The sequence below is a fragment of the Musca domestica genome, unplaced genomic scaffold (genome assembly GCF_030504385.1).
Source record: "Musca domestica strain aabys unplaced genomic scaffold, Musca_domestica.polishedcontigs.V.1.1 5, whole genome shotgun sequence".
NCBI classification, from domain to species: Eukaryota; Metazoa; Arthropoda; class Insecta; order Diptera; family Muscidae; genus Musca; species Musca domestica.
This window is the reverse complement of record NW_026712346.1, coordinates 11,742,598-11,757,343: the sequence shown is the minus strand read 5'-3', so window position 1 is coordinate 11,757,343 and position 14,746 is coordinate 11,742,598. Positions and strand designations below refer to the sequence as shown.

The 14,746-nt window shown below is 32.9% G+C and overlaps 1 protein-coding gene across 2 annotated transcripts in view; it reads left to right on the top strand.

Moving 5' to 3' along the window:
- Positions 1-2,743, top strand: part of LOC101887229 (protein cup) — a 29,509-nt gene extending 26,766 nt beyond the window's left edge. For both annotated transcript variants that reach the window (XR_009343514.1, XM_059128373.1), the window contains one exon: positions 2,530-2,743. Coding sequence is in view for 1 of the 2 variants with exons in the window: in XM_059128373.1 (XP_058984356.1) it covers positions 2,530-2,543 (14 nt within the window). In the remaining variant the exon portion in view is untranslated. The remainder of the gene's footprint in view (positions 1-2,529) is intronic.
- Positions 2,744-14,746: the final 12,003 nt, after the last annotated feature.

Sequence of the window (14,746 nt, the reverse complement as noted above, 5' to 3'; positions counted from 1 at the left end):
TGAACATTTTTGAAATTGTGGCAACTATTATCACCAGTGACAGTAACGGCGTGTCCAAGGCAATTTAACAAGGTAAACTCAATAAAAATGGGTTGGTATCATTAAATTTCTGTAAATGCTACAAATACATGCTTTTATATAGGCAAATTCCATTCAGAAACATTCATTAAATTTCTTTTTAATATTAATATTTTAAATTACAATATGTTTTACTAAAATATTTAGCCAGCTGTTTTGATGCGACTATATATTACCTGAAACTTGGGCGTAAACGTTGTGTCACTGAAACGACAATATTTTCCCCGCTTTGCTTTTCTCGTGTCCTTTTCTTATTTTGGCACTCTTTGAAATTTGGTGCAATTTGTTCATACTCTTAACCATGGCAGAATGAAAGGGGTAATCACATTTGCCAAATCGCTAATGATAACCCTTTTTTATATTGGAACTCATTTATTATCACTTTTTTATTCATCATGGTATAATTATTATAGGTAGCAGCAAATCCCAGTTGATTTTGAATCTATAGTAATATCAGTGTCAAACTCGATATGACGTTTTGTGATTTAATTCCATTTCTGGATATACACGTATACACTTTGATGTAAAATTTCACTGCAGGGCAATGTAAACATGTTCAATAATATAAAAATTCGCTGTTATACTTAACAAAACGTTAACGGCGATGGCGTGGAAACTTTTTTCGCGGTTAAGGAACAGCGACAACACATTAGGTAATATAGTCATATATTTCAAGTTTCCTAAAATTGCAAAACGTAGAATACTTTATGAATATATGCAGTTAGTTTGGTTACAATGTGGAAAGGATGTTGCTTTTTCCACGTTTTTTTTTTACTTTAAAATTACCTCATGGTGTAATTATTGTAATTTTTACAGGTAGCATACATTTGTATAATGGTACAACCTCTACTATATAACGGTACATTGTATTAGTATTCCGCATTGGAAAGTTTCAACCACGTTTCTGTCAAATCTGAAATTTTCAATAGAAAATGAATATCTACTTAAATGTGTGGTTTTATGCAGACTTTTTAGTTAACATACACAAATCAATGATTTTTGTCATGATATAAGAACATCAGCTAACAGCAAGTACTGCTGTACAACAACTTGAAATAAAACCCGTATGGAAGTTGGTAGAAAGTAATAATAATGACACCAGAAAAATCTTCAATGAAACGTACCAGCATCGACTCCAATAACTAAAGGTTACAATACAATACATAGGCCAGTTATTACATCTTTCCGATAGATAAAAAAGTGATGTTGTCGGACAAATAATCGTTTTCGTTATTACAAGTTTCATTTAAATAAAAACTGTCCGATAAGCAAAAGGCCAGACCATCTTCCCTTTATTATTTAACATAAAGTTTACTGGATTCATGTTGCCATATTTTATATTGATAATATGACAATAACAACAAAATATATTTAAATAAAGAAATGGATAACGCAAATCATTTATTTTGTATTGAAGAACTGAATTATAAATTTATTTCACGAAATTAATTACAAATTGTGAAAAAAAGCTGTGACTACCAGTTACTTTTACAAAAAGCTTGCCATATCTCTGTAAGAAATGCATATACTTTAAAGGAAAGATGTAATAATGAGAATCCAATAATGTGAACTTTATCCTTCACTTTTCTTAAAGTAAGGGATAACAAAAGATATAAGATATAAGAACGGGCCATAATTGACTGGCTTAAGTCAACGGCTAGCTCTCCGGAAAATAACAAAAAGTGTGGGGTCAAAATCGAACTATGTCAACCTAAAACTCATTTGTTCCTCTACGAAGAGCCAACCGTTGACTTTGACTTAAGCCAGTCAAAAAAGCGGTTTATGTATTCTTACTTTAAGACCACAAATCAAGTATACCTTGCCTTTGAGAGCGAGTTTCATGTGGAAATTTATTTTTTTTTTCTCTTTTTAATTTTGCTAAATTTACATTCAATACAAAGAGAGCCACTGAATTCATTGACAATTATATTTTTCCGGTAATAAAATTATAATAAAACCATGGGGTTTCGTTACGTTCTATATAGTGTTGTTGAATTAATAATAAAAAAGTGTGCCAAATGCTTTGTTGCCCCTGTGTGCCCCGCACAACAAATACAATCAACGCACGCCGTCGGCGGTTAGCGTTGTCATTGTGTGTTGGGCCAGCGGTGTGTTTAATAACATATGTCACTTCTTACATTGGACAACTCTTGTTTTGATGTTATTTAACAAACTTAAAGAAGGGTATCATGCAAATACGTCGTCCTCGCGGTATTACAACACAACAATTGATGGTAGTTACTGCCATTGGATTTCTGGGAGGTGTTTACATTTGGAAGCCATTAATTTTGAAGTGGAAAAAAGAGGAAGGAAATAAGGATAGTGCATCGAACGACCAAGAAGTATCACCAAAGTTAGTGCCAATAGCTAGTACCTCATGTTCAATGTTTGTGTTACTCCAATGTGAATAATGTAATTGATTTTGCTTTTTGTTTGCTTGTTTTCTTTCAGATGAGTATCATTAACAATTTGAAACAATTCTCCACATCTTCGACTGGAATGATGGCTATCGGAATATTTTCTACATTGATTTTATCCGTAAGCTATCGAGTATTTATGAAACCAAAACTTGATAGAAATCGTCGACAAGAAGCTGAACTAGTGGCGGACTACATTTTCCAACATGAAGTACAAAAATAATCACCAGAAAGAGGAATCTTTTAATTTACGCATTACCAATTTTGTTCATATGTTAAATATGTTATGTACGGGTGAGATCAAGCCAATTGCATTTTAAATGGACTTTGGTTAAATAATTCCCACTCGAACTCACATATATATAACTTACTTTTCTTACAATTGGTCTATAAAAGTTAATTAACAAATACTTAATTTAATTATGATAATTGCATCAGTCAATCGAAAATTAACCGGGAACTGTTTTTTTAACTTTAAACAAAAGATTTGAATTGGTTCTTTTTTTCAGTTGAAAACGTTTTCGGAAAATCGAAATCAGTTTTGCTTAGAAATTATGGATTAATAGTTTTAAATATTTTTATTTTTGTTAACTTGGATGTTACAGATCCGACAATAACTGAATATGTACTATTGAATTTTTGTATGAAATAAAATTAAAATGGGGTGTTTTCCTCGACAATATTTCAGCAATGTTTTATAAAAATAATACGTATTGCAACTTCGAATTCAAGATGGCGTTAACACTTGGAAACTGGTGGGCAAAGCCGAAAGCTTTTCTATAAACAAATTGTTGGAGCGAGAATTAATAGGCTACGTAATCTTTTCTGGACGAAAACTTAAAAACTTAATGGTAACATAGCACATTTTGCGAAATAATCAGTTTAATTTCTCCACTGAACGAATATTGTTGGTATACGATTGAGCAACGTTGAAAGTATTGCGACATAACTTTGAAAATCATTGTAAAATTACATACGGATTTTGGAAGAAGGAAAGCGACGTTAGATTCGTATTAAAATAAGCAAAATTGCGTCATTTACGTATCAGAAAACCCGCACTTCAAAGGTATAATATTGCCATTTTTCTTCGAACATGAACAAGGAGCGGCTGTTACGATATCGGGCCATGTTGGGTTCACAAAAATTAAAGAGGAGGAGGCAACGCTTGGAGAGGAGGCAACGCTTGGTTTTAACAGGGCGGCGCTACGTGCCACACAGTCGAAGCTACACTCGATGTTTTGCACCCTGTTTTTTTATCACATTAGCCACCACTGAGCTGCGATTTGACACCGTTGGACTCTTATATGTGGAATGCCTTCAAAAATAAGGCGAAAGATAATTGACGCTTCAAATGAAATAAATCAATTAATTGTGCTCTCAAATAAAGAAAGAATTTTGAGAAAATATTCAATGGCTAATCTGTAAATAGGATTCATCACTTGATATCTGACTTGATTATACTCTTGCATAGGTGTTACGCTACTTTTATTTAATATGACATTAATATTTAATCAACCAAAGCTCTTGTGGACAAGACAGTGATAGGAACTTGGATGTAACAGAGATCAATTATGCAAACATTATTAATATTTCAGCTAAAATAGATAAAAATAATGGCAATAAAATACATGAGAATCGTTATTCTAGACAGTGCCTAGTTATACCCTCCACCTTGGAAAGGAGGGAATATTAACTTTGTCATTCCGTTTGTAACATCCTTAAATATTCGTCGTAGCCCCCATAAAGTATATATATTCATAATCAGCATAAAATTCTAAGTCGATTTAACGATGTCCTTCTGTCTGCCCACATTATTTGACGTAGAGCGCCAATATTTAGCAGAGCAATTTGTATTGTGTCTAGGATGGTTGGTATTGAAAATGAGATATATCGGTACACGTTCTGGTATAGTCCCCATATAACGGTACCTCCCGATATTCGGTATTTTGATGGTTTTTGCCATATTTTTTCACTGATTTGTCTAAAAATTGGTATTTGTCATAATGGGTCCTAGTTCGTGTGGCGAAACATTGTATGTATAGGTCCACGTTTTGGTATAGTCCCCATATAACGGTACCTCCCAATATTCGGTATTTTGGTGATTTTTTACACTTTTTTCACGAATTTCTCTGAAAATTGGTAGTTGTAGATCATAATGGGTCTCAGTTCGTGCGGCTAGTCATTGAAATTATAGGACCACGTTTTGTTATAGCCCTCAGAAAATGGTATCTCCCGATATTCGGTATTTTGATTATTTTTGCCACATTTTTTCACGGATTTGTCTGAAAATTAATATTTCTGGGTCATAATGGGTTCTAGCTCCTTTGGCGAAACATTGCATGTGTAGGTCCACGATTTGGTATAGCCCCCATATAACAGCACCTCCCGATATTCGGCATTTTAATGGTTTTTGCCACATTTCTTCTAATGTTTCCTTTACTCTAAGGTGGAGGCTATTAAAAGTTTGGCCCGGCCGAACTTAATGTTTTTTACTTGTTTTATCTTCGTTTGGTAAATGGATTAAGTCTATTGCTAAAGATTTGGGCTATATAATATCGTAATATTGTTTGTATCATTCCGCAACTCAGACCTTTGACTTTTACACTTTAAATATAATATTTTGCCCAGACTCTAGTTATCTTTATTACAAGACCAAAAGAGAATTCCGGATTTGGGTAGAAAATATTTCTAGAGCAAAGAATGTTTTTAATTTTTCTTTTTTGCATTTCTTTGATTTATTTGTGTATTTTGGAATTGTTAATCTAATTGTTTTTTTTTTTATTATTCGGCCCTATTACGGTTGTCCCTCCTATAGTCGTCGTCGACTTTATGTGCAAGTGAGCAAAAATGGTATTACGGTAAGGCATAGAAGAGACATCGACAATTTAAAATAAAAATTGGTAACAATTAAAAAAAGTTGGCAACACGCTTGTTATTGATAAAAAAGATAATTTTTTGTATTTTGTTCGTCTCTTTCGGAAAAATAAAAAATATAGTGAAAAAAATGAATATTATAAAAATGCGTCTTAAGTTCAACTGAGGATGAAGAGGAAATTGTATTAGTAGTGCAGCGGCGTGCGTTAAGGGCAGCAAACAAAAATATTTGCATTGCCTGACACTCGATTGTGTTGTTCAAAAGTTTATACTGTTCTTTAGAGTTTAATAGTTTCTCCTTTTCTTGATGACTTTACCATTGTTTTTTTTGGACGATCAAGAAGCTTCAATAGTAGTTACATCAGTCTCGTCATCAGCATTGTCCACTTGCTCATTTTCATGAACTATAACATATGTTACAATTATGTTTTAACTTTAAATCTTTCCAAACCTAGAAGAAGTTTAGAAAACCACCTATTGGAGTCTCCAATCGGAGGCCCGTTTGTATCTAATTTTATAGCAATGGCAATCTGATTTAAAATTACCTGCCAAACATGCCTCACATGTTTTTTGCCAAACATGTTTTTTTTTTAATTCGGAAACCAACATTTCAAATTGTTTTCCTGTTGTTATTTTCATGGCCAAATATCAAATATAAAATGGTTACAATATCAGCGTCGACTAAAAAATACAATGTCGTCACAATTATCTTCATGTGATTGCTGTTGCGTATTGACACTCCTTATCTGATGAACTCCGATCAGGGATAACTATTTTGCTTGTTATTTATTTGCTCCATGATGACTCATGACTCATCATTGATTGATTATTGCCTAAGAAGTGATGCTTTGTCCATTTTATTGTATTTGTGATGTTGACTTGAAAAATTTCCCAGTTTGGATGCTTTTTTTTTGTAGCAATTGTTTTGCCCAGTGTTAAATCTGGAGATGATATTTAGAAAGAAGCTTATGGATGCAAATAGGGGGATAGCTGCATGTGTAGATGCGAAACGAATGGAGGGAATTTAATGGTAGGAGATTTTTAGTAGTGCTGGTTGAACGGCGATAAACAGACGGTTAAGATGATGGCACTTGTGGGGATTATGTTCCGGACATTGGCGTTAGAAAAGTAAATGATTATTTTGTAGTGCTGGTTGAACGGCGATAAACAGACGGTTAAGATGATGGCACTTGTGAGCAATATTTATTTTGATTTTATTGATATTATTTTTAATGAACATGACGATGATTCTGCTCCGAAGATATGTGTGATTTCTGTTGATGGCGTTGGGCATTTCAAATGTTTGGGATTTTTTTTTCAACGAGGGTCCCCAAGCCATATATTGCAACGAATAGCGATCTTTCAGCTCTGTGCCGGAGTCAAATAGATTCTCAAATATGCAACAATTGATTTCCATTTTATTACATTTAAAAAAAGTCTTATTTTTTTTATTTTTTCGAACGTTCCCACGCCTCACATTCCCACCCCTGCCGACCGAGGGGGCGACCTCCCTTTACGGAGGGATCGCGTACACATCATGATCCGCATAATAATGGGAATTCAGTAGGAAATTGAAAACCAGCTACAGAATCTAATTCATCAGCTAGTTTGTCAAATAATAAAGCATGTATGTTAATGGTTTAAAAATAAAATTATTCTAGATTTAATAACTTCTAAACTCATACAAAAATCTACATTACAATACACATAATTAAAGTCAACACACATTTTACTAAGAGGTTCGCCCATTGAATAATTCGTGCGGTGAAAATCAGTATATAATAATTGGTAGTATCTACTAGATCTAAACGGAACATTAATTCTAATAGATGAGATTAGGAAATCTGAAGGTATATTACCATTTAATATTTTTAGTACAAACATGGAGTTCAACATAATACGTCTGCTTTTAAGTGTAGACAACCAAATTAATTTTAGCCTGCTAGCATAAGAAGGCAAAACAAAATCACTATTCCAATGTAAACCTCGTAAGGCAAATAGCAGAAATTGTTTTTGCACGTATTCTATTTTATCTGAGTATATTGCATATTGAGGATCCCATACAACAGAATCATATTCCAATATATGTAGGTCTAACAAGAGACGTAAATAACTGTTTTGTTATATATGGATCAGAAAATTCTTTGGCCCACCGTTTAACAAAACCTAAAACACCATTTGCTTTATTTACCATTGTTATTACATGGCTATTAAAATTTAATTTTGGATCCATCAAGAGGCCTAGATCGACAAATGAATCTACAGTTAATTACAGATAATGAATGACCGTCAATATTATATTGTAATATCAGAGAAGATCTGGAGAAGCACATATGCTTACATTTGCTTAAATTTAACTCCATACAATTTAACCTGCACCATTTAAAAAGGCTATCTAAATCGTTTTGAAGTAAACTAGCTCGTTTATCACAATTATGGGAAATGAATAATTTAACATCATCTGCGTACATTAACAATTTCGAGTAATTTATGGAATTAGGTAAATCGTTGATAAATAAAAGAAAGAGGACCGGTCCAAGGTGACTTCCTTGCGGAACACCCGATGGAACGTTAATCATTTTCGATAGATACCCTTCAAACAAAACTAGTTGTGATCTATCTTTTAAGTAAGATGATATCCATTTGACTAAGTTTGTATTGAAACCCATATAATTTAATTTATATATTGGGAGTTCATGGTTAACCCTATCAAAAGCTTTACTTAAATCAGTATAAATTGTATCAGTTTGTTTACGCTGAACAAATCCTTTTATTACTGTTGACGTAAATTCTATAAGATTTGTTGTAGTTGAAAGACCACTACGAAAACCATGCTGATATGGACTCAATATAGATTGAATTTTCTGTGAAATTACTGCAGTAATTAATTTTTCAAACAATTTTGGTATGACACTTAATTTTGCAATTCCTCTATAATTTGACACATTAGTAAGACTACCAGACTTATGTAAAGGTATAATATAAGATTTTTTCCAGAAAGTAGGAAAGTGACCAAATTTAAGTGAATAATTAAACAATATAGTTAACGGAAGTGCTAATGTTTCTGAACAATATTTAAGAATTATATTAGGTATGTCATCCGGTCCTGGGCATTTAATCGATTTTAAACTACGCAGACTATTGGACACATCCTGACGTTGTAGAAAAGGCATACAAATTTGATCAGCCTGTGATAACTTATAAGGATACGAATCTTTAAGTTGGCAAGATGTACTGGAATAGGTTGTGGCAAAAAAATCTGTGAAACATTCAGCGATATCTGTGGATGTGACAAATTCTTTATTGTTATATTTCAATACTGAGGGCTTTGAGGAAACTTTTCGTTTTAGATTAACAAAATCATAAAAAGATTTAGGATTGGATTAAAAATTATTTTTAATCTTGTCTAGGTAATTATTATACTCTAAAGTATATTTAGATCTAGCAACAGAGTAATTAGTGTAGTTTATTGTTAAGCCTGATTTTTTATATTTACGAAAAAGCTTATTTTTAGAGTTTTTTTAAACTTGATAACTCAGAGGTTATCCATGGATATTTATTTGAATTTTTAACTCTAGTGGTTGGAACACAGTCCAGTTTAAATCTATTTAAAATATCATAAAATTTATCAATTACATATTCTAAATCTTTATGGTTGTTACACAGGCACACAGAAGCCCAATTTACGGAGGAAATGAGGGTATTAAATTTTCGAAAATTAGTTTTTTTGTAATTAAGGACAGTTTTAAATGAGTCGGACTGACTTTCTTCAATTACATAACTGTGAGTCATGGAGATATATAAAGTTAGATGGATGGAGATATATAATCTTCAGGAGTGCATATTGGAGGAATTCTGAATATATCAAAATGCTGTGTTATATTTACAAACGCCAAATTATTTGATAAAGATTTAAGTCACACAAACTATTTATAACATAAAATGTATACTGGGTACTGTTCATTTCGGATGGCAAAGGAATCAAAGCTTCAGAATCTGGCATTGGAAGCCACCTAATGGAGGGCATATTAAAATCACCAAGGATCAGAATGCGATCGGAATCTTCCTTTTTTTCAGTGATTAAATTTATTGCTGATAAATGCTGATTATAAATGTCAAGTGAAGATGAAGGGGGAATATAAGAGCAAGTTACAAACAATTTAGATATGCCCAATTCAATGGAAACACCAACAAATTCTATATCAAGAAAATCATTTAGATCAATTAAATTAGTGGTATATTTGGTATCAACTGCAATAAGGACACCACCAGCTTTTTTACAAACACGATCTTTTCTAAATATTTGATATTTTGAACATAAAATTTCACTATTTAATATAGATGTTTTTAACCAAGTTTCGGAGAAACTTATAATGAGGAAAATCACAAACCATGAATGTTGATGTGGAATGTTGGGGTTATTCCACAAAATTGAATCTAAGATAGTAGGACAATACAGTTTTATCCCAAAATTCTACCATTTATTGAAATAATTCCAAATTATTTTATACTAGCTGGACCGGTCCGCGTTGCCGGCCCGTAGTTTTTGTCTATTATGCATATTTGTCAAAGCATTATTATTCACAGATATGACTGATATAAGTGTTCACGTACTGGTCGATTAAAAGTGTTTTAAAATATTTGTACCCATATCTAAAATTTGTAGATATGTTGAAGTGTTTGTGTTAGATTTTCAGACCCCAAATACACATTATTAGCCAAATCCTTTGAAATATGGTAGAATCAGGAGGTACCTTTATATGGGTATACTCCGAAACACCGACCTACACTGAAAACTTTCTTCTACCCCTTATAATCCAATATGACAAATAGAGGCCAAATCAAAAATATAGCTATTTTACATCCATTGCCGTAAGATGGGAATTAATTTTATTTGCCATTTAAATTGTAAGTTGGAGACCCAATAAAGTCCATATTTTTCATCATAGTATAATTCAATGGCGATTCAACAAATATTCGGTCCCGCGCTACTTTCTTATATTTGTAATTTGTTCATGTTTTCACAATTTATTTCATATAGATGTACATCCCAAATCTACGTTCCCAACCAATATTCTCTTGGGAGTTACAAATTCAATAGAATACAAAATTTTCTTTTCTGAACACACATTCGATGTGAAAGTGGACTTGGGGATACTCCAATCGGGACTTTACTTAAATAAATTCTTATGGGGCAATTATCTCTATGATGGTTCCCTACCCCAATGTAGCATATATACAATTTTTTAGCCAAATCAATTGATGAATATGGTCGACCAATATGGGCCCTACTCCAAAAATTTCAAATTTTATGCGAAGAGGTTCTCTACCCCCTTAGAAAAAAAGATGCCAAATAAGGGCCAAAAAAATTAAAAAAGTGGTCAAGACCCCAATAATAGCATAAATCATACGATGGTTATATAAATATGAAATCGGGTTGTACCCTTATCCGTGAGTTATGATCGATATCATGACCTCCAAAAGCGATCTTGAATGTTTGGGAAGAATTTTCTGTTGAGAACGGCCGGGCCGATTTGACTCAAATTTTCTTTTGGTTATTTGTAATTACAGTGGAGACGTTGTTATGAAACAAATTTTGGAGACAAATCGCTGAACTGAAAACTTGACTGTTCTATTATGATATGGAATTTTGTGTAGAATTGTTTCAGAATGCCTTTTGGAATTGAAAATTCTTATTGAAAAAAAACCGAAAAACTCGAGAAAGTTTGCATATTTTCTATACATGCTGTTATGGCAACCATACCCAAATTTTCGATTTTGATTATATATGGAAATAATCCATCCCATGAGAATTAAAAATGCAAAATTCATTGGAACTTCAATCAGTGAAATATGAAGAAGCACTGTAATATGCGGACTATACAAAATAGTGGAGTGAATTGAAAATATAGTATGAAAAGGATTCATATGCTCGGAAAATTCTTCCGAACCCTTAAATGTAGCCTTAAATCATAGGTAACGCTATACGGGCATTATGCGCTATCGTCAGTAATTACACTGCGCCGCAGACAATCTTGGGGTTAGGAATTTTTTTGTTGGTAAACAAAAACCCCAAAAGAGGGGTTCCCGCATCTAACTTTTTTAGAGTCAATTTTATATAGCTTAACCATACACAAAGGGCCCCAAATATTTTGCCCCATACTTCGCAAAACTTACGATAAAGATTTAAATTTGATACTGTCCTAAGGGTTACATGAGGAATCATTTGTACAAAATATGTATCAGGTTGGTCTACATTGTGATATAGCCCCTTAAATGATATAGCCACTTTCAAATTCCTCAAATGTTGGTAATTTGAGATTTTAGAAAGAAAAACAAATTCTTCCAAATACGTGAAGGTATCGGGTGATTTTAGCTATTAGCAGGGTCTTGGTCGCATTTTTCAATTGATTTTGCCCTTATGTGGCATCTAGCTTCTTGTAGAAGACCTCTTTGCGGAAATTTTTCAATGTCAATGTTTCGGAGTAGCGCTCATATAAAAGTACCTCCCGATTTTACAAATTTCGATGTTTTGATTAAATTTTCTAATCGAGTTGACTTAAAATGTGTGTTTAGGCTACTTTGGGGGTAGAGAACGTGGGCCTATTATAAACAGTTAATGTATACTTTTTATACCCTAAACCACAAGGTGGTCAGGGTATTATGTCTTTGTGCATTTGTTTGTAACAGGCAAAAGGAAACGGGATAGACCCATAGTTCCTTTTGATGATCTGCATAGAATCAATTTCTGAGTTGATTTATGCATGTCAGTCCGTCTGTCCGTCCGTCTGTCCATGTATTCTTGTGAACAAATTGCAGGTCACATTTATTATCCGATTGAGATGAAACTATGCAAACAAGGACGAACCCTATTGAAATTGGAGATAATCGGTAAAAATTTAGGTATAGCTCCCATATATATCTTCGCCCGATTTGCCTTTTATTGTGCACCAAACGTGTAATATCAGCCCGAATAGTATGAAATTTTGCACATACAACCAAATTAGGCCTGAAAATAAGTATGCCAAATTTGATCGAAATCGGTTCAGATATAGCTATAGCTCCCATACATATTGTTCATCCGATTTGTTATTTTTGTCCTCCGCAGCCGTAATATGCACTCTGTAACTACAATATTTGGGGAAATATATCAAATGCAGCTCAGAAATACCTTTGCTCAGAAATACCTTTGCTCAGAAATACCTTTGCTCAGAAATACCTTTGCAGATTTGGATATAGCTCCCATATATAACTTCGTCCGATTTACCTTTTATTGTGCACCAATATTTGCACTCCGTAACAACGATATTCAGGGAAATATATCAAATACAGCTCAAAAATATCTTTGCCAAATTTTATCGAGATCGGCTCAGATTTGGATATAGTTCCCATATATATCTTTATCTGATTTCAAATTAATTTTGCACCAAATGGGCAATACAAGTCCGAATTTAAAAGATACAAATGCTTTGGCATATTTAGTCCTTTGAATTTTAAATTATAATTATAATCATAGCGTGTATGATTGAATTCTCCCATAAAAACTTTTAATTATTAAGTGGAGCTCAACTAAATTAGGAAAGTGGTGTAGGGTATCATAAAATCGGCCCCGCCCGACCTTAGGACTTTCTTTACTGGTTAATATATATGCTATATTATTTAGGTTTTTAACTCACAAACTAAAACCTCTTACTGAAAAATAGGATCAGGTTTTTTGAAAGACGTATTTATTTATATTTAATCGAGTCATCATTTATACTAAAAATTGTGCCACTTGTGTGGCCAGATTTGTGAATTATTATGCTTTAAAAACTATGCATTAAAGGCTAAAACTACGGGCCGGCAAAGCGGATTGGGCCAGCTAGTATATATTGATTATTATTATTTCTTTTTCAAAACAATACACACAAAAAAAAAAAAAAAACAAGATGTTGTGTACATTTTTGGGCAGGATTGATGCACCAAAATAAAAAAAATGTATTAAGGAGGTAGATTTTTTGTACCTTCTGTAATTGTGCCATTAACCGCATCATGATGGGAATTGAGTATGAAATTGAAAACCAGCTAGAGAATCTACTTCATCATCTTGTTTGAAAAATAAACATCATGCTTATTCTAAAGAGACTTAAAATCAACACATATTTTACCACTGAATAGTTCATGCGATGAACCACTAAAGAAGGTAAATCTGAAGGTATATTGCCATTTAATATTTTTAGTATCATCATTGAGTTCATCGTAATACGTCTGCTTTTTAGTTTACATAATCTAACTTATTTTAACCTGCTGTATAAGAAGACAAAACCAAATAACTACTGTAGATATCTTAAAGCAAAAATTGTTTTGTGTTGATTCTATTTTATCTGAGTATATTGCATATTAAGGATCCCATACAACAGAATCAAATTCAAAGAAAAAAAGCTGAAGACTAGACAAAATGCACTATGAAAAGCATTTCACAACAAAAGAAATACAGAAATACATTTTTATATGAGTTAAGTAGCGCTCTTTCCTGTTCAAATAAAAATTTGATATATTTTCAAAACACATATGACAGAAGTCGGTCACTCTGAGGAAAAAATATAATCAACTGTTTAATACCATTAATGCGCACCCGAAATATACGCTTCTTTTAATCATTTATTTTTAAAATATTTTGTTTTTAATTTTCAAAACAATAAATACATACACAAAATTTGCAGAATTCGGGCACCCTTAGAAAAAATTGTAATCAACTGGCAGCCCTATCTTAATTTTTTTTATTGTACCATGTAAGCACCTATATGTGTAAAATAACAGCGTTACCTAAAATTCTAGGTTGCGTATTAAAGGGCTGCAAATGCGACATATTTCTCTATTTATGCCATGAAAAGAAGACGCATAACATTACGAGACATTCAACCAAATGATCGATATCTCGTCATGTCGGTCAGGCTCAAACCCATCGTCATAACATGCATTTTCACAAAAATAGCAACACCAAGACACAATTATCAATGAAAACGAACGGACATTCACACAATGAGGAGATCAACCAACGCTACCTACTTGCACGATTGTGCTATGAATTCTAAGTAAAAAACCAGTAAAGAATGTCCTAAAGTCAGGCGGGGCCGACTTTATGATACCCACACCACTTTGCTAATTTAGCAAATGGAAACTATATCCAAATCTGAACCGATCTCGATAAAATTTGGCAAAGATATTTCTGAGCTGTATTTGATATAACTATATCTGAACCGATCTTCACCAAATTTGGCATATTACCTTCTAGACTAAATTCGGTCGTAAGTGCCAAATTCCATCCCATTTGGACAAATATTAGACGTTTGGTGCACACTAAATTGTAAATCGGACGAAGTTATATATGGGAGCTA